The sequence below is a fragment of the Myotis yumanensis genome, unplaced genomic scaffold (genome assembly GCF_028538775.1).
Source record: "Myotis yumanensis isolate MYYU_CA2020_CCGP unplaced genomic scaffold, mMyoYum1.0.hap1 SCAF_3, whole genome shotgun sequence".
Lineage (NCBI taxonomy): Eukaryota > Metazoa > Chordata > Mammalia > Chiroptera > Vespertilionidae > Myotis > Myotis yumanensis.
The window spans coordinates 163,647,871-163,667,996 of record NW_027223754.1 but is presented as its reverse complement, the minus strand read 5'-3'; the positions used below and the strand labels follow the sequence as shown (position 1 = coordinate 163,667,996).

The 20,126-nt window shown below is 42.9% G+C and overlaps 1 protein-coding gene across 2 annotated transcripts in view; it reads left to right on the top strand.

The window, feature by feature from the left end:
• Positions 1–20,126, top strand: part of SLC4A8 (solute carrier family 4 member 8) — a 100,405-nt gene that overhangs the window by 32,052 nt on the left and 48,227 nt on the right. For both annotated transcript variants that reach the window (XM_070410204.1, XM_070410205.1), the window contains exons 9-17: positions 213–300; positions 1,285–1,431; positions 2,256–2,356; positions 8,761–8,935; positions 9,531–9,664; positions 10,993–11,238; positions 15,867–15,972; positions 16,819–16,980; positions 19,136–19,249. In XM_070410204.1, the coding sequence (XP_070266305.1) occupies positions 213–300; positions 1,285–1,431; positions 2,256–2,356; positions 8,761–8,935; positions 9,531–9,664; positions 10,993–11,238; positions 15,867–15,972; positions 16,819–16,980; positions 19,136–19,249 (1,273 nt within the window). The remainder of the gene's footprint in view (positions 1–212; positions 301–1,284; positions 1,432–2,255; positions 2,357–8,760; positions 8,936–9,530; positions 9,665–10,992; positions 11,239–15,866; positions 15,973–16,818; positions 16,981–19,135; positions 19,250–20,126) is intronic.

Here is a 20,126-nt window from a genome sequence, read left to right as displayed (position 1 = left end):
TGGAGTCATACAAATAGCTTCCAATGTCCATAGTGGAGCTATTAGATCAAGGCAGCTCATACTGCTCCATCATTAGTCTGCCTCCTTTTATTGAAGGTACCGTGATGATTTCTGCTTGATAGGCCAGAGAAATGTTCTGCTGTTTAGAGAGGAGTAAGATGCCAATTCTTTAATTTTACTTACATACTTTCGTCCTTTGTGTGTGTTGGCAGATTTTTATTTATCCTATTGGGTCCAGTAGGGAAAGGTCAGCAGTACCATGAGATTGGCAGATCCATGGCCACCATCATGACAGATGAGGTATGCACCACTTCTGTTTTTTCTTCATTCAACTCTTAAATATTTATTGAGTATTTACTATGTGCCAGGCACTGTGCTAATTATTAAGGGTAAAATAATTACAATTGCAATGTTGGCTGGAAGCAGTTCAGGTCACTTCTCTGAATTCTTATTGTGGGAGGACTGAGCTCTTTGGGGGATTTTTCTTCCTTTTTGAATAATCAAGGATTCAGAGAAATATTTTTTCTTGGGAAATTATTATTGCCAAGTAAACTACTAAGAGAGAAAGATATTAAGGCTGACTTAACTTTCTAGAGATGATTGTTAATTAAATGCATCCAACCTCTTTACATACAGAAACCTCAGTCCAGTTCCACATAAATGAGACCAGTTTGTATAAGTTAGGGGTTTATGCTCGGCACTGTCATGTGAATGTATCAAGGAAGCCAGACATTTTGGCTGGTCCCCACTGCATACCCCAGTGAGGACTTCACTGCTCTTGTAAATTGCAAAGCAGGAGTTTCAAGGCATGTGTCCTAGCAGGCAGAGGAGATGGAGGCTGTGTTTTATTAGCGCTCTTTGATGGGGAGGCTTATTTCACACAGAACCTTCATTAGTAATTCCATCCACTTTTTCCAACCATATGATCAGGAAAATTTCCCCATGCATCTTCCCCTTTATTCCATTCTTTGAGGAGATAACAGAATTATACAACTGTAGGATTATAGAATGTCTTACACAATTATAAGAATTATACAAATGTCTTATCTCTTCTTATACAAATAGACATATATTGAGTTCTTTTTGACTTATCTCATCTTTAGGTTCATTTTTAAAAATCCTTTTAACCTTATATTTCTCTAAGTGCTAAAAGTTTTCTACATTTCAGATCCCCATGACTGAAATAAAAATCAAGAGGTTGTATTCATTCTTCACCATATCCATTGGTGATTGTTTTAAGTAAAGTCATTTTCAACTTTCCTGAGGGTTTTTTCTTCTCTGTAGATTTTTCATGATGTGGCATATAAGGCCAAAGATCGAGATGATCTCCTGGCGGGGATTGATGAGTTCCTAGACCAGGTGACGGTGCTCCCTCCAGGGGAGTGGGACCCTTCCATTAGAATTGAGCCACCCAAAAACGTCCCTTCCCAGGTATGTATGCACATTAGCTGATGGTGGCTTCGTGTCACTTACTAAGTGCCCAACCATGGACAAAGCAAAGACCACATAGGGTATATGCTAAATAAGTCAACACATGGCCCTGTTTCGGGACACCTAGAATGTCAGAACAGTAGTGAAAAAATGAATATGCAGTAATAGAGATTGGCTCAGGTGTGATAGGATCAGTCAGAATTACCTAGGATGAATTTTAAGCCAACTTTTGAAGAATTGATGTGGAATGGCAGAGAGGAGAGGGAAGGTAATTTTTGGGGAGTGTAACATGAATGAAGCTATTTAAATTAAAAGAGCAAGTTGTATATAGAGAACAAATAGAGTTCCCCTTAGGTTAAAGACGGGAAGGGTACTCCTACTATGCACTGGACAGTAAGCCAGATGCTTTACATATGTTAATTCAATCTTTTCAGCAACAGCCCCCAGTGGGTATTGTTATCCTTAGTTTTACAAATAAGGAATAAAATTATCTTCAAGGTTTTAAGGTAAAGTAAGATTATACAGAGGCAGATTTGAAACTGGAACTTAGGTTATATCTGATGCCAAAGCCTCCATTTTTTCTGTCTCTGAGCAAGGCAGAGTTAGAAGTCAGGTACTAGTGGAGAGGAGGATAAATTACATTTTTTGTGGTCCCCCCACCCCCAGAAAGTCAATAAACTCCCCCAAATCAATGAATGCATTTGAAAACTACAAACACTTGGGTATTTTTTGGCTGCTTTTGGATTATTTTACTACTCCCCCCGTTAGTAGAAAGAACAGGATAGATGGCTGACTTTGCTAATTTTGTGGTCATCTGTTAAAAGGAGAAAAGAAAAATGCCTGGAGTTCCAAATGGAAACGTTTGCCACATAGAACCAGAACCACATGGGGGCCACAGCGGGCCAGAACTTCAGCGCACTGGGCGGTAAGTTCTGGGATATTTCACAGCTGATACTGCTTGTGGGCAGATGTGTAAAGGAATGAGTCATCCTCTTTGCTTTCAGCCTTCTTCTCTGTGGTATCTTAATTGTTTGGGAATGACTTTTCAAATGGAACCATTGACTGTAAGTATTACGAATATATCAGGTATTGTATCATTCAAGTTTCTCAGACCACCTACCATGTTCTGTTTCACCTCCAGTTCTTCCCACACATTGTTCCCTCTGATTTGAGGGAATCCTCCCTTATCTCCTGGCTAACTGCTATTTATCCTTTGTCTCAGTTTAGGTGTCACTTCTTTTGAAAAGCCTTCCAAGACTCTCTGTAAACGAGGTTAGGTGTTCCTGCTATGTGGTGTCACAGCTTTGAGCTCTGTCCCCTGCCTGCCTGCCATCCTGCCTCCAACCCCCTATTACAGCTCTTATTATACTTTATTATTATTGCTTGATTCGTTGTCTTTCCTGCTAGAATGTTTGCTCCATAAGGGCAGGGACCCCATTATATTCCTAGCACCCAGCACAGTGCCCTGCACAGAGCAGGCACTCAATATAGAATGAATGAATGAATACTTTTAGAATGCTGCCTGTTTAGAAACATGAATGGACTAGGTATGGATAAGTATTGAGTGATTATTTTAAGAAACTCCCTTAGGATAGAAAAATAGGTATTCTTTTAGATGTGTGTCTCAGAATAGGTAGTCTACTCTTCTAGGCCAAGATTTTAAAGAGTGATGTCCAAAAAGGAGGTTCTCTATGGTAGGCGAGAGAAGCAGGTGCCCAGACTAAGAGGTTTTTTTTGTGTGTGTGTTTTTTAATATATATATTTTTATTGCTTTCAGAAAGGAAGGGAGAGGAAGTGAGAGAGATAGAAACATCAATGATGAGAGTCATTGATCGGTTGCCTCCTGCATGACCCCCACCAGGGACCCAGCCCACAACCCAGGCATGTGCCCCCGACCGGAATTGAGCCTGGGACCCTTCAGTCCACAGGCCGATGCTCCATCCACTGAGCCAAACTGGCTAGGGCAGACTAGGAGGTTTTATTTGCCAGGGAGGAAGATGGTAAAAGAGAATATTTTGGGTTGGAATGATATCCGGTGATGCCCCCAGATCATGGGAGAAGGTTGAGACTACGGTCCTGGCTCTGTAAGTTGTGCTTGTCTAAGAATGATCTGCTGGGTGGAGATTCTCAGTACAAGACTAAGGTCATGGAAAGAAGCTTTAACATTTTCTATTCCCCTGCTTTCACTTTAGTTTTTTCCTCCTTGCTTAAAATTGCTTTCCTTATTTTTCTATCTTCAGTACCCTTCCCAGTGGAAATTCATGGTTTTGTGTGGGTTTTTTGTTTGTTTGTTTTGTTTTTCAACTGTGGAGAGTGATTTATTTTTCCATTCTTGGAAAGTCATCGAGAGAAAATGCTGAGGAGCAGGAGATAATGACACTTAACTAGCAGTGTCATGGTAGGGGAGTATGTGTCTTGGTTGGAGGAATGTGTTGAGGATGGTGGAAGTTAAGTAGGCCCTGGGGAGGAGTCACTGGAGGAAAGGAGGAGCCCTTTGATGGAAGGGGCCACTGAAAAGAGGGAGCAACCTCTAAGAGTAAGTTTCATATTTTCTTTTAAGTGGTGTGGGGTCTGTGTTGGGTGGGGAGGCCTGGTGTTGAGAGGCAGTTTAAGGGAAGCATCTGTCCTTTGAATAGGTTCCAGGATTGAGACTGTCTTAGAGGAGGGGGTGTTTTTTAAGGGGAAGGGTCTCAGGGAATGGACTTGATCATGTTTCAGAGTTATGACTTATCTTTGGACTATAAAGGGTGTCTACACCCCAGAATTTAGAGTTGAAAGTAGAAGAAATTGAGGACAGCAAGGTTTCCTCCAAACAGATAATCATGCAGAGATAAGACTTCAGGTTTCTTTTTGGTGTCAAAGGGAGGAGAGGAAACTAGGGCCCCAGGCCTTTTGAATGGGGGTCACTTATAATCACTTTCATAGGGGGTTTAGGAGACCCATTAGATTGGATTTCAATAGTTATAGAATCTCAGAAATGGTGCCTAACGTTCCGCCAAAAAATCCTATATAGCTAGTACATCACACATTTAATTATTAACTCCAAATGACTTTACTCACAAATTCAAATGGGGTTTGAGGAAGTTCTTCTATAATGTCATGTCAGGAACTTCTGGAATTGACAAAGCTGAAATTGGAAGGGTTATCTGAGCTCTCTGATAGTTTTATCCAGTGTCTGCCCTGTGTCCACCTATATACTCATTGTACCTAGGCAGGAGAGAGAGAGAGAGAGAGAGAGAGAGAGAGAGAGAGCGAGCTTTTGAATAGAAGGAAGAAAGGGAGGGAGGGAGGAAGCAAGTGGGTATTATGGAACAGTCTCTGCCCTGTGTCCATGCTTGGTATGGGAGTTGCTTTCTCTTCCTAAGCTCCTGAAGTTTTCTTCAGAGCCCTTTGTAAAAGACCTCAAGACACTTTGCTCCCATTGTAGCCCTTTAGGCCAGGCGACTGACCTAATGCTTATAGGGACCCATACTTCCATGCCAACCCTAGCCCCTTCCTCAGTCTCATTTATGTAGGGGGTGAATGTGAACCTTGCAGAAGGACATCCTAGAACTTTCTGGATCCTCTAGGACTGTATAGACTAAAAATGCATTAGCCTGGGTTTTATCATTCTGCACGCCATTAGTGGTGTTTCTTTGAGGTGGTGCACAACCTGGGACAGAACTTGGAGACTTAGAGGATATTATCCGCATTGGATGTAGAGGTGTTTGAAGGTGTGGAATGTAGACTCTAAGACAGAGAAAGGAGACAAAGTTGAGAACAGTACCCTGAGGTTTGTGTTACCTGATCACAAAGCCAGGGCTCAGACAGTGTCTTAGACCTCCCTGAGGCTGGTGTAGGCAGTGATGCCAGTGCATTCCTGTATGTAACAAAAGGAAAGTCTGATTAGAGTGCCCGGGCCAGACCCTTCACAGCAGAGAGATATTCTGGAAAGTAGATTTATGTACTTAATTGTGGGTGCCACTCTTGGGAAGGGTTAATGAAAAAAAGAATTAGGAGCTGCTATCTCAGTGATTCCCCTCCCCCCCAACACTTCAGTCAGGTTTCTTCCAAAGCACTCCAGACAAATGGATGGATGGCCTGTCCCTAAAGCCCTCCAGAGAAGGGCTCTCTAGGTCAGTGCCCCAGAGCCTAGTGACCCTCTATACGGGTAAGTCCTTTCTTGCATCAAGCTTACATTCATATTCCTGTGTGCCTCCTGCCCCACCCCCATTTTGAACATTAAGGGTAGTGTTGAAAGGGAAAGGAAGTCTAAAATGTGGAAAAAGCATCCATATCTATTAATACCTGTGGTAGATGTGCAATTATGGTCTGATTTTATACATGAGTGAGGTATATGCTGACTCCATAAATAGTGTTCAGCCCTAACCTGTTTGGCTCAGTGGATAGAGCGTCAGCCTGCGGACTGAAAGGTCCCAGGTTCTATTCCGGTCAAGGGCATGTACCTTGGTTGCAGGCACATCCCCAGTTGGGGGTGTGCAGGAGGCAGCTGATCGATGTTTCTCTCTCATCGATGTTTCTAACTCTCTATCCCTCTCCCTTCCTCTCTGTAAAAAATCAATAAAATATATTGAAAAAAAATAGTGTTCAGAAATCATTTCAGTAATTTATAATTATACTATCAATAAGAGCCTCAGATCTTTTCTCTCCCCTTTTAATTACAGCTAGGAGACAGATGTCCTCCCTTTCTATGGCTTCTCATAAATCCATTGCAGATAAAGCTTTTGTCTGTTACTCACAGACACTCACTCCTTCCTGAAGGTGCCTCCTGTGCCCAGAAGCTGACCAATCGTGGCAGCATCTCAGGTTGCCTCAGTGGGGTGAGGCTCATTATTGCAGAAGGAGATTCTTCTCTCAGAAAAATACCCTTCAGAGGAAAGTCATTGGTGATTGAGAGGTGATACTCACGTGGTACTAAGACTCTATGTTGGCTAAGGACCCAGAAACAATAGAATCTTGCCCCAGACTAATTGCAGCTGCCTGTAAGTTCCTTGAGGGGCTATTTACCCAGAGGAGAAAGCAAGAAAAAGCACTTTATTACAAACTGGAGTCTTGGTCCCAAACCCTGAGGTGGATCTCTTGTGTTCTAGGTTGGACCCTGTAGCTCCTTCTTAAGCTGAGTTTGCCAGACAGGCTAAATCCAAAGCAGGTCACAAGGCTGTTTCCGCTTCTCTCCCCTAAGCCCAGATCCACACTGGGATGTTACTGCTGTAAATTGAGAGTGGGTGAATCCCAGCTATGTCCACCCAAACCAGAGGAAAAGAGCAAGTGGGTCTGATAGAATAGTGTCTTCCAGTGTCTACCAGTTAGGTACTTATTGTACCTAACAAGAGATGTGAGAGAGAGAGAGAGAGAGAGAGAGAGCGAGAGAGAGCTTTTGAATGGAGAAAGAGCTTGTTGTGCCTTTTCCCCTGGCATACAGGTCCCAGACCTTGTGGTACACCTCCAGGCTCCTAAAAAGAGGATAGAAGGAAGGGAAGGAGGGAGGGAGGGAGGGAGGGAGGAAGGGCCAAATTTCCTTTTATGAGAGAGTAGATTGTTTTTTAAAGTTTTTTATTATAGAAAATTTCAAATATAGAAGAGAGGATAGTATAATGAACACCCATGTGCCCATCAAGAGTTAACAACATTTTGCCAGTCTTGTTTCACCTTTTCCCCCCCACTTAATTGTTTTATTTTTATGTTTTCTAGATTATTTAAAACCAAATAACCAGTAGCATGTCATTTTACTTGTAACTACTTCAATATGTATCTTTGTTTGATAAGGACATTGTACAAACAGCTCTCATGCCATTATTACATCTAACAAAATTAACAGTAATTCTTTAAATTTGCATATTGCTCAGTCCATATGCAACTTTTTGTGATTGTCTTAGCAACATCTTTTTAGAATTAATTTGTGTGACATGGGTTTCAATTAAGGGTTACATTTGATTATTACGTTTCCATTCTATCACAGCCCTCCCTCCTTTTTTTCTATGCCATTGATTTGTAGAAGCAACTGGGCCAATTGTCCTGTAGAATGCTGAATGGCTCTTTCCTTAGTCACCTACCAACTTTCACCGTGGTGCAGCTACTCCACTCTTAGAAGTGACTCAGTGCGGGGACAGTACTCACCTCGGTGTGGGATATATTGCACTTGATCTGTCTCATCCTTGGGAGGTGGAGAGGGGTCCTGAAGTCCTGCCATCAAGTCCTGTTGATTCTAACTCCTGATTAGCCCCTGAATCCATCCACTTCTGCCTCCAGTCTTGCCCCATGTTCCACTCCTTATACCCCCACCAGAGTGATCCTTCCAGGATGCAGGTTTAACTATGTTGCTTCCCAGTTTACAAACCTTCAGTGACTTGACATACCATTAGGATAAAGGTCTAATTCCTTAAAACAGTTTCCAAGGCTTTTTGTGGCTCAGCTTTTCTAGCTTCTCCAGCCTCGGCTATTTGCCCCTCACACTGTATTATCCAGCTATATCTCTTTCAGCATCTGGAACCTGCCAGGTGCTCTCACTTCTAGGTTTCATCCATGCTAGCCCCTCTGCCTCATCAGGCTAACTCCTGGTCCATTCGCTGGGCCCTCGATAAAATGCCCCTCCGTGTCCCGTGTTGCCGTGGCACCCTCACAGCACTGCCTGTCTCCTGCACTAGATCTTTGGTCCTGTGTTTGTTTTGCTCACTGCTGCATCTCCAGTACCTGGCACAGTGCCTGGCACCAAAAATTGCTGCTATTTATCAACTGCATGAATGAATTATTATGCTAATTTCTCAAGCATAAGATAGGTAGTTGTTCAGAGTAGAAAAATGAATGTGAAAGAGGCTTTTTATCTAGAAAATATGTAATAAAACTAACAATTTAATTCTTTGAATTAGTTTTGCACATTTCCTCATAACAGCCCAAATTTGAAGTTTGAAACTAATAATTTCACGTTAATTTTTTGGAACTTTCTATTGAATGGGTAATATACACACTAAATTAATTCTTTTTATGCATAGGGTAACCATTCACATTCATGATCTTGGTTGCAAACAGAGTCTGTACTGACCCCAGACGGTACTCTTGCTAAGATGAAATACAGGCAAATGATTCTTTGGTTTGCACATGAGGACAAAGTCAGGAATGTACATAAGCCCACATTACTCATTGCAACGGGCTGTGGACTCAGTGATATTTTTTCCTTCTCAGGGTGCAACTGAGTCTTGTACTTGGGGTCAAATTGAAGCCAAAGTACTACCTCCGGGCAGAGCACATTTGAAGTGCTTTTAAATGTGTGCTGTTCACATGCTTCTCTGAAAGAGGGACTGTGCTAGAGGCCTGTCTGCTGTGTTCCCACAGGCTCTTTGGAGGCTTGGTGCTGGACATCAAGCGGAAGGCCCCTTGGTACTGGAGCGACTACCAGGACGCACTCAGCTTACAGTGTTTGGCCTCCTTTCTGTTCCTGTACTGTGCCTGCATGTCACCTGTCATCACCTTTGGGGGATTGCTCGGAGAAGCCACTGAGGGACGCATAGTAAGAATTTTTAACCACTACTCATGGTCCCAAAGAAGATACAACATATTGTGGTGGCTGGCACGTCCACTGGGGGAGAAATTGCCTGGGCTAGGACTAAGGACACCAGAGTCTTTCTGTTGAATTACTATGTATTCTGATTTCATACCAAGCAGCAACACAGTTTAGAGCAGACTCACTTCTGCTTGAATATCAATTTCTGTAGCTGATCGCCCAGTTGAATTGCCTGTTGCCCCAAGGATGGAAAATAATATATTAATGTCATTTAAAAATAAGATTTAGATGACTCTGTATGACAGATCATTGTGTGAATGGTATCACTGTGCTTTCTGAATCTGTTAAATACTGAAGTGAGTCACTGCAGAACAGGACTTAGTTAAGGAACCATATGTAGATGGATTTGGGCTTCTGAATTATCAAAGTGATGCCATTTACAGGAGTATTAGACAGTGTGTACATATCACTCTTGCTAAGATGAAATACAAGCAGATGATTCGTTGGGGCGCACATGAGAACTAAGTCAGGAATGTACATAAGCCCACATTACTCATTGCAATGGGCTGTGGACTCAGTGATGATTTTTTTTTCCTCTCAGAGTGCAATTGAATCCTTGTTCGGAGCCTCCATGACTGGGATTGCCTATTCCTTGTTTGCAGGACAGGCTCTCACCATCCTGGGAAGCACTGGGCCAGTGCTTGTGTTTGAAAAGATTTTGTTCAAATTCTGCAAGTAAGACATTTGGTTTACTGAAAACTCTAATGGATGTGTTATTGGGTTGTTAGACTTGAATGCCAGGGTCTCATATGTATAAGTAGGCAAACATCATTCTTGACAGTAAAAACCTGAAGAATCAACATCATTTGGTCTATTGTCCTGCCTCCAAGTAGTACTGTACCTAAAACAGAAGATTCCTAGTCTTTTTTTTTTTTTAATCCTCACCAGAGGATATGTTTTTACTGATTTTAGAGAGAGGGGGAGGGAGAGAGAAACATTGATGGGTTGCCTCCTGTACGCACCCCCAGTGAGGATTGAACCTACAACCTAGGTATGTGAGCTGACCAGGAATCAAACCGGCAGTCTTTGGTGTATGGGACAGCGCTCCAACCGACTGAGCCACACCTTCACTTTATCTTTAAAAAAACTTTCCCTCGCTAATTCAGACTCTTCCCATTTCCATTTCAAGTCAGTTTTAAATTTGGCCTAATATATCCTTTTATATTCTGATTGCAATGCCCTAATTTCCCTACTTTTCCTAGAACTGCTTTTTTTAAAAAAAATATATATTTTTTATTGATTTCAGAGAGGAAGGGAGAGGGAGATAGAATCATCAATGATGAGAGAGTCATTGATCGGTTGCCTCCTGCACGCCGCTTACTGGGGATGGAGCCCGCAACCCAGGCATGTGCCCTTGACCAGAATCGAACCTGGGACCCTTCAGTCCGCAGGCCGATGCTCTATCCATTGAGCCAAACCGGCCAGGGCTAGAACTGCTTTTTAAATAGACTTTTGTATTAGAAATAGGAGCATATGGAACAAGAGCTATGTAGCTTTTTTATATATATACCTTTTTATTGATTTCAGAGAGAAAGGGAGAGAGAGAGAGAGAAACATCAATGATGAGAGAGACTCATTGATCAGCTGCTTCCTGCACACTCCCTACAGGGGATTGAGCCCACAACATGGGCATGTGCCCTGACTGGGAATCGAACCGTGACCTCCAGGTTGATGCTCAACCACTGAGCCACACCAGCTGGGCCAGATTTTTTGTCTTAACTGCAATAATAAGATCTTAATCACATTGGGCAGTGATGGCAGAAATGTGTGTGGGACATTTCTCCATTTTCCGTGTTCTTGCGATAACAGATACCACCCATGAAGCAAATCTTTGTCACAACTGTCCCAAGGCAGCATTTAAAAGTGAAACACAGTCAGAATTCGGGAGAAATTGGATTGCAATACTGGTACAGATAAAATGAGATGAATTAACCATGTTTCTGACCCTTTGTCTCTGAATGCCATCCCTCCATGTTTTTTGATGAACTTTTGTCTTGTTTCAGAGACTATGCTCTTTCATACCTCTCCTTGCGTGCTTGTATTGGACTGTGGACCGCCTTCCTATGTATTGTTCTTGTGGCAACTGATGCCAGTTCCCTTGTCTGCTACATTACTCGCTTCACTGAAGAAGCATTTGCCTCCTTAATTTGCATAATTTTCATCTATGAAGCAATAGAAAAGCTGATTCACCTGGCAGAGACCTACCCCATCCACATGCACAGCCAGCTGGACCACCTTAGCCTGTATTAGTAAGTATGCTTCTGCAAGTCTTTTTTTTTAAATTGGGTAAAGGGCCTGAGTTTAATGACTGATATAGTATGCCAGGCAGTGCTTACAGCTTCTGTGATGGAACTCTCTTGGCCCTTTGGGAAACAGAGCTCAGATATGGATGTGGAGACTCCTGCTAGAGGAGAACAGTCAACATTGATGACAGAGAAGATGGACTAAGAGTGAAACTCAGATGGGAGTTGAGAAATGCTTTCCAAGCATGTCTTTTGGTTCCAGGCATTGAGACAAAAATAGGCTGCTAAAGCAGCAGGGATAATTCAGTTTAGTTGTTGGGAAGAACTACTTTTTGTAGGGACTTGTGAGATCCTGGGACCATGTTATCAAGATACTGCATCTAGAAATTATTTACTTACCTAGATTTCAACTAAAGAGACTGTGTTTTCTTCACATGTTCAACATAGTTTGGTTCAGCTAGAAAAGAAACACAGTATTTGTGCTTTCAACCTTTAAGAAGAGTCTGGTCCTATACAACATTTCTTCTCTGGAATAGTATTCTCCAAATTGTAACTAAAGACTTTCATCCTTTAGTTCTGTGCCTCAAATTCCATCCCTTCTGGCTGTACAGTTCTGATCTGGAGGGTCTGGTTGTGAAGTGGACAATTTCAACCTGAAACTGCCTGGGTAGATAGAGCGCACTGCATGGAGGTGTCTACTAACTATCAATAGATACACTTTTATAGATTCTAGTTATCTGTTCATCAACCTAAAAAATCAAAATTTATACAAAATTTATTAGAATTTATAAAAATTGTTTTATCACAAAATAACCACCATTAGGGAGTGTAATCTTTGAAGCCTAGTGGATTGTCAGTTGGCATTGGAGCTCTGAATTGCCCATTGGCAGTGGAGTAGTTCATTCTTTGACCTTTTTTATAATTTATTTATTTAACAAGTATTTGCTGATCATCTACTATGTGCCAGCACTGTTTTAGGCCCTGGAAAAAGCGACGAATATGATAGACAAAGGATCTATCCTCATGAGACTTATATCTAAGTCAACATGACAAAAGTAATCAGCCCTGCACTGAGTAGACTTTGGGTCTGGATACTGTAATTCTTTGTTAATAAAGCTCAAATGGTATTTTTATTATTTGCATTCTACTGTTGGTTCATATGGAGCTGATGTGAAGCTAGAACTTTCCAACTCTTTTTTTTTTTTTTATCTTTATTGTTCAGATTATTACATTTGTTCCTCTTTTTTCCCCCCATAACTCCCCTCCTTCCAGCTCCCACCCCACCCTCCACCCTCACTCCCCACCCACTGAGTTCATCCATGGGTGCATGATTTTTGTCCAGTCTCTTCCCGAATCTCCCATTCCCCTTTCCCCCCCAAGAATAGTCAGTCCATTCCCTTTCTATGTCCCTGATTCATTATAGTCACCAGTTCATTCTGTACATCAGGTTATTTATTCACTTGATTCTTAGATTCATTTGTTGATAGATGCATATTTGTTGTTCATAATTTGTATCTTTACCTTTTTCTTCTTCTTCCCCTTCTTAAAGGATACCTTTCAGCATTTCATATAATACTGGTTTGGCGGTGATGAACTCCTTTAGTTTTTCCTTATCTGTGAAGCTCTTTATCTGACCTTCAATTCTGAATGATAGCTTTGCTGGATAAAGTAATCTTGGTTGTAGGTTCTTGGTATTCAGCACTTTGAATATTTCTTGCCATTCCCTTCTGGCCTGCAAAGTTTCTGTTGAGAAATCAGCTGACAGTCGTATGGGTATTCCCTTGTAGGTAATTGAGCCTCTTTCTCTTGCTGCTTTTAAGATTTTCTCTTTGTCTTTTGCTCTTGGCATTTTAATGATGATGTGTCTTGGTGTGGTCCTCTTTGGATTCCTTTTGTTTGGGGTTCTCTGCGCTTCTTGGACCTGTAAGTCCATTTCTTTCTCCAGGTGGGGGAAGTTTTCTGCCATTATTTCTTGAAATAGGTTTTCAATATCTTGCTGTCTCTCATCTTCTGGCACTCCAATGACTCTGATATTAGTCCGCTTAAAGCTGTCCCAGAGGCTCCTTACACTATCTTCACACTTTCGGATTCTTTTTTCATTATGCTTTTCCAATTGGGTGTTTTTTGTCGAATCTTTGGTTTGATTCTTGCACTCCTCTGGTCTGCTATTGGGTATAATATTCTTTATTTCAGTCCGTGTATGCTTACTTTCTAATTTCTTTATCGTAGCATTGAGGGTCTCATTAGTTTTCGTGAGGCTCTGCACGAATTTATGGCAAGCCCTCAAAATTGCGATTCTTAGCTCCATATCCTCCATTTCTGTCATGTTTTTTTGTCTCCGCATCTTTTATGCTTTCTTGGTGCACCCCCTTGTGGTCTCTGTGCGCAGTCTTGTTCTAGCGAAGCCTTAATTGTTGTAGTTAACACTAGAGGGATTTGACCACCCGGCCGACTGGCGGTGGAAATCAGCTGTGGGAAAACTTCAGTCCTCAGGGGAGGTGCTAGTCCAGCCCTTGCCTGAGGCTATCGGCAAATGGTTGTGCGCAGGGTTTGGGCGGGGCGGGCTCAACAGGGCTGGGGGGGGAGGGAGCAGCTATGGCCGCTCTCAGTCCGTCCCCAGGGGCTCTGCCTCTCTGTCCCAGCAATCGCTGCAAACCTCGGAGGGGCCGTAGCCAGACAGTCCCGCTTCTCCCGTTTGAGTCTGGGTCCCTAGAGACTCGCCCGGATCTGTAGCCCAGAGTCTGAGATTCGCTCCTGATTGAAAACGACAATCGCGCCCTCAGCCGCCAGCCCGCTTTGCGCGCGCACCCTCACCACCGCACCGCCGTACCTTTAAATTTTCCACACTGCGCCTCCGTTGAGCGTCGGAATGCTGTTGTTTTTGCTTCTAGTTGAAGAGACTCTCCTCAGCCAGCCTTCCCGTGGTTCTGGTTGATGTCCGCTCCGACTTTTAGTTGTATTTTTGAAGTGGTTGTCCATGGCGGCAGTCTCCGGTGTTTACCTATGCCGCCATCTTCCTTTCCAACTCTTTAAATGATTTTATGTTAATATGTGTGGAACTGATTTTTTAAAATATAATTTCTTTTAAAGAGCAGTTTTAGTTAGGTTCACAGCAAAAATGAGCAGAAAGTAACAGAGAGTTCCCATATACCCTCCTGCTCCCACATATGCAGAACTTTCTCCACTATCACTTTCCCATACCAAAGTGGTACATTTGTTGTAATCAATGAACTTGCATTGATACATCATTATTACCCGGTGTCCATAGTTTACATTAGGGTTCACTCTTGGTGTTACACATTCTGTGAGTTTTGACAAATATATAAGAGCATTCCATCATTGTAGTTTTATACCGAGTAGTTTCACTGTCCTAAAAATCCTTTGTACCGAGTAGTTTCACTGTCCTAAAAATCCTTTGTACTCTGCCTTTTCATCCTACCCTACCACCCCAATCCCTGGCAACCACTGATCTTTACACTGTCTCCATGGTTTTGCCTTTTCCACAACGTCATACAGTTTGGCAAAATCATACAATATGGACTGGCCAGGCATCCCAGTGGGGACCCCCACCCTGAAGGGGGTGTGACCAGCTGCAAACAGCCATCAGCCCCTCACCCAGGCTGACCAGGCACCCAAGCGGGACCCCCACCCTGATCTAGAACACCCTTCAGGGCAAACCAGCCGGCCCCCACCCGTGCACCAGGCCTCTATCCTATATAGTAAAAGGGTAATATGTAAACTGACCCTAACAACAGAAAGACTGGGAATGACTGGTCACTATGACACACACTGACCACCAGGGGGCAGACGCTCAATGCAGGAGCTGCCCCCTGGTGGTCAGTGCGCTCCCACATGGGGGAGCTCTGCTCAGCCACAAGCCAGGCTGATGGCTGCCAGTACAGCAGTGGTGGTGGGAGCCTCTCCTGCCTCCTCAGCAGTGCTAAGGATGTCTGACTGCAGCTTAGGTCTGCTCCCCGCTTATATGAAATGAAAGTGGTGGGAATGGCTATGTCAGTTGAATGTACAGGGAGCCATTTCAGGCATGAAGCATGCTGAGACTTGGAGGCAGCATGGTGGTCAGTGGGACAGGTCTGGTCTGGTCTGGTTTAGATAGAGGAAGAGACCTGGGAAGCCAGGGAATGGCCAAGATAGTGGATTACCAGGGATGGCACAGTGTTAGGAAGAGCTTACATCACGATTCTGGGAGACTGAATTTTAGAGCAATAATGTGACGGTTATAGGGAGCAAATCATCCAGGTTTAGAGAAAACTGTTGGGCGCAGAGTGGGTTATCAAGTCCTCCTTGCTATGTAGATTGAATTCCACAGGACAAGCCTAAGAGATAGAAACTAAGAAACCACTAGGGCTCATTCTGAGTGCATCAGATGCTAAGCTTGATTGTCAATACAATAGAATCAAAGACCCACACACTGATTTGAGTCCATCTTTATTAATGACTGACTGAAAAACCAGGGTGTGGTTGGGCCTCATCCAGTAGAACCAACCTCAGGAATCTGAAGTGGGCAAAGGAGAAGCAAAGCAGGCTCTGATACTAAAGCCTTTAGCCCAGTCATGGCTAAAAATATTCTATTGAATAGTTGGCTGCTTTCCTCAGGAATCTTTTTCCCCCTCCAGCTGCAGGTGTACTGTCCCAGAGAATCCAAACAATCACACACTACAGTATTGGAAGGACCAAAACATCGTGACAACAGAAGTCCACTGGGCTAACCTGACTGTTACTGTAAGTCTGGGAGCTGCCAGATGGCCTAGCATTGTGACTGCCAGGTTTAAGGGAGTCTTCAGGATAGAAGTGGGTAGCCCTTTAGCAAGCTCTGACATTTACAGAAATAAAATATTTTTCTTCTTTTAAACTGTTCTTACTGACTCCCCCCGCTTCAAAATTGTCTTGCACATAAAGATAAAATAATACTATTTCTTACTTCTCTCTCACATGCAATAGCTACCCCCTATCCAGTGACCCTGCACTAAAGATATGTGGGGATGAAACCAGGCAGGGTTGGGGAGCAGATCCAGGTTTTATGGAGCTTGAAGGACATTCAAATCAGCAAGGCCTCTGTAATAAAAATAGTACAAATTGCTAGGGCCCTCTTAGAACCTTGTGTTTTCTTGAAACAGTTCTGGTTTCATTTTCAAAAGTGTCTTAGTTTGGCCCAGCCAGTGTGACTCAGTGGTTGAGCATTGACCTATGAACCAGGAGGTCCTGGGTTGATTCCGGGCAGGGCACATGCCTGGGTTGCAGGCTCAGTCCCCAGTAGGGAGCATGTAGGAGGCAGCCAGTCGATGATTCTCGCTAATCATTGATATTTCTATCTCTCCCTCTCCCTTCCTCTGAAATCAATGAAAAAAATATATATTTTAAAAATGTCTTAGTTCAGACCATAAGTAGTCACCCTACCTGGAAGGGGCCTATGCAAGTGAAACCTGCACAACTACATGAAGGTTAATGCTGCTGGCAGCATATGCTACCCAGCAGTTGCAGGATCACAGTGAGTGGTGGACTCAGAAGGCAGCCTCTAGTTTCTCCCTCTGGCCTGCTTTTCATTATCCAGAATGTTTGTTTCTCCAGGAATGCCAGGAGATGCATGGAGAGTTCACAGGACCTGCATGTGGCCATCATGGACCCTATACTCCTGATGTGCTGTTTTGGTCCTGCATTCTCTTCTTCACCACCTTCATCCTTTCAAGCACCTTAAAGACATTTAAGACAAGCCGCTATTTCCCAACCAGAGTAAGTAGCATGTTCATACATTTCTTTTGTGTTAGAATCCTATATAATAAAAGGCTAATATGCAAATTGACAGAATGGTGGAATGACTGGTCGCTATGACATGTACTTAGCAGCAGGGGGCAGACGCTCAATGCAGGAGCTACCTCCTGGTGGTCAGTGTGCTCCCCCCACTCAGCCAGAAGCCCTGAGCCGGTCTCACGGCTGGCTCCATGGGGAGCGGGCCTAAGCCAGCAGGCAGACATCCACCGAGGGGTCCCAGACTGTGAGAGGGTGCAGGCTGGACGGAGGGACACCCCCACCCCTCCCAGTGCACAAATGTCATGCACCAGGCCTCTAGTTCTAATATAACAGCCTCATCTCAGCCTCCATGCTGCTTGCTGAGTAGAGTGGCAGATGGAGAGTTCTAAATGTCCTGATGAGCCACACTGCAGCATCTCTTCTTCTAATGACCAACAGCCCCTTTCATAAATGTGTGGTGTGGAATGAGGAGTTAATATATGTAAAAGATTTTTGATTTAAAAGCACAGGTGAGTTTAAGGTGGAGTAGTGTTCTCTAACAGCTACTAAGTCTCATTTCTGGAATGCTATTAAGTTTTATTTCTAGAATGCAATAGAAATAAATAGGGCTGGCTACTTAATGTAATTAATTGGGATGATTGCTTTGGATTAGGTAGGGAGTCCCAAAGTCTCCTCTCAGGAATGGCTCTTGTAATAGCTTGTGAAATCACTTGTTAAATTGACTCCAGCAGTGAGAACGCTCCTGACTTGGTTTGCCTGACTGTTTGAAGCCTCAACAAGCTCTCCCTGATGCAGCTGACACTGTTTGTCATGCCCAGTTATGGTAGGACAGAATTATAGGCCAAGTTTAGAGTGGCTGAAGGGGCTATTGCTTTGAAAAGGAGCTTGAATCAGGAGGAATTGGTGTTTTTTCTGTGAGGTTTCAGTCAGGCATGTTTGCAGAGCAGGATGTATGAATAGGGAAAGGGGTCAGTTGATTGGATATTTACTGTACACACATACATCACTAAAACATTCTTAGACTTCAGTGGATCTACACAGTAATTAAGGCGATACATACTAGATATGCTCTGAGTCATTGTTTCCAGTCTGGACAAATAGTGAACAAATGGCAGTTATGTACTGACTACCAGCTCAGGTGTGGTTAAGTGCTGTAGGGGATGCAAAAGATTGGATAGGAAGTGGAAACATATGAAACAACCAGGTCATATGAGACAGTAGTAAAGAGTTGGATGTAAGTGCCATAGGAGTTCAGAGGAGAGAAGAGTCACTGGGCCCCAGGATGGTCAAGATGGGCTTCATGGTGGGGACAGCTACATGTTCAGAGAATTTATGTAACATTCAGAGGAGAACTAACAAAACCAGGGAGGGGAAGCTGGAAAACTCAGGTTTCAAAGGAAAGCAAAGTCAGGTTCAGGTAGTAGTGATGTTAAACATGGCTGAGATATATTTTGCTCTATTTCTGTTGGAAGTTTAGCTTAAGACAGGCACTGAGCATTTCAGGCACATTGTATTTATTAAAGCTACACTAAACTGTAAAGTGGGTTAGTCCTCTTAGGAAAAAACGGTGATAAATGCTATGGAGAAAAATAAAGCAGGAAAGGAGTATAGGAGGAGCTGAGGAGGCAGGTGGCAACCAATTTTAAGTAGGGTCATCAAAGAAGATCTCATGAAGGTTGTAGTTGGGTGAACATAAAGGAGGTAAGGGAGCGACCCAAGAGATTACTGGAGAAAAAACATTCGAGATAGAAGGATGAGTAAGTTCAAAGACTCAGGTGGGAGTGAGTCTGGCATGTTTAAGAAACAGCAGGGAGGTCTGTGTGCTGGAGCAGAGTAAGCAAGCAGAGAGCATTAGGAGCTGGGTTCAGAGAGGGAATGATGCCAGTGAGTGGAGGCCTCATAGGCCAAGAGGGCCTTTTGGGTTTTTAACTCAGCGAAATGAGCAACCATTTCGGGGTTTTGGTGGAGGAATTAACTTGGGCATATTAACATATTCCTGTTATTTAAATATGCTTGTATTAATTCAAGTATAAAATTAAAGCATTCTCCTCAGGATTTTTAAAACTTTTACAATATTAAATTCTTTTCTACTGCATTCAACCTACTAAAACACTTTTCTAATTCTTTTGCATGCCAGGTCCGCTCCATGGTGAGTGACTTTGCCGTTTTCCTCACAATCTTCACAATGGTGATTATTGATTTTTTGATTGGAGTCCCATCACCAAAACTTCAAGTTCCAAGTGTGTTCAAGGTAAACAGATCTCAGGGTACTTGGTGCCTCATGTAATTTCATAGGATCTGCTTTGGAGTTAATTTCAAAGGCCTCTTTCCATACTCCAACTCCTGAGTTTTTCAGTCCTCTATGAACCATGCTCTTTATGCCTTACTTTCAGAAAAGCGAGCTCGTCAGGCTTGGCTAAGTTCAAGTCAGAAAGGAGCAAGCCTCAGTTCATTTAATGAACAAAAAGTATTTTTTTATTATCATTAATGCAACTCAACTGTTTTATTTTTAAATTAATTTATTTTAAAATTTACCTTTATTGTTGAAAGTATTTCAGATGTTCCCCTTTCCCCCCCATTGACTCCCTCTACCCTCCACACCGCCAGGCCTATGGCACTATTGTCTGTGTTTAAGTGTTATGCTTATATGCATATAAGTTCTTTGGTTAATCTCTTCCCCCCCCGCCCCCCTCCCCCCCCCCCCCCCCCCCCCCCCCCCCGCCTTTCCTCTAAGATTCGTCAGTCTGTTCCATGCTTCCATGCTTCTGGATCTATTTTGTACACCAGTTTGTTTTGTTCATTTTTTATTATAGTTGACATACAATATTATATTAGTTTTAGGTATACATCCCAGTGATTAGACATTATATAACTTACTAAGTGATCATCCCGATAAATCTAGTACCCATCTGACATCATAGTTATTAGAATATTAACTATATTCTCTATGCTGTACTTTACATCCCCATGACTATGCTGTAATAACCAATTTGTACTTTTTAATCCCTTCATCTTTTTCACCCATCCTCCCAACTCCTCTCCCATCTGGCAGCCATCAAAATGTTCTCTGTATCTATGAGTCTGTTTCTGTTCTGCTTCTTCATTTTTTTTTTAGATTCATTTGTTAA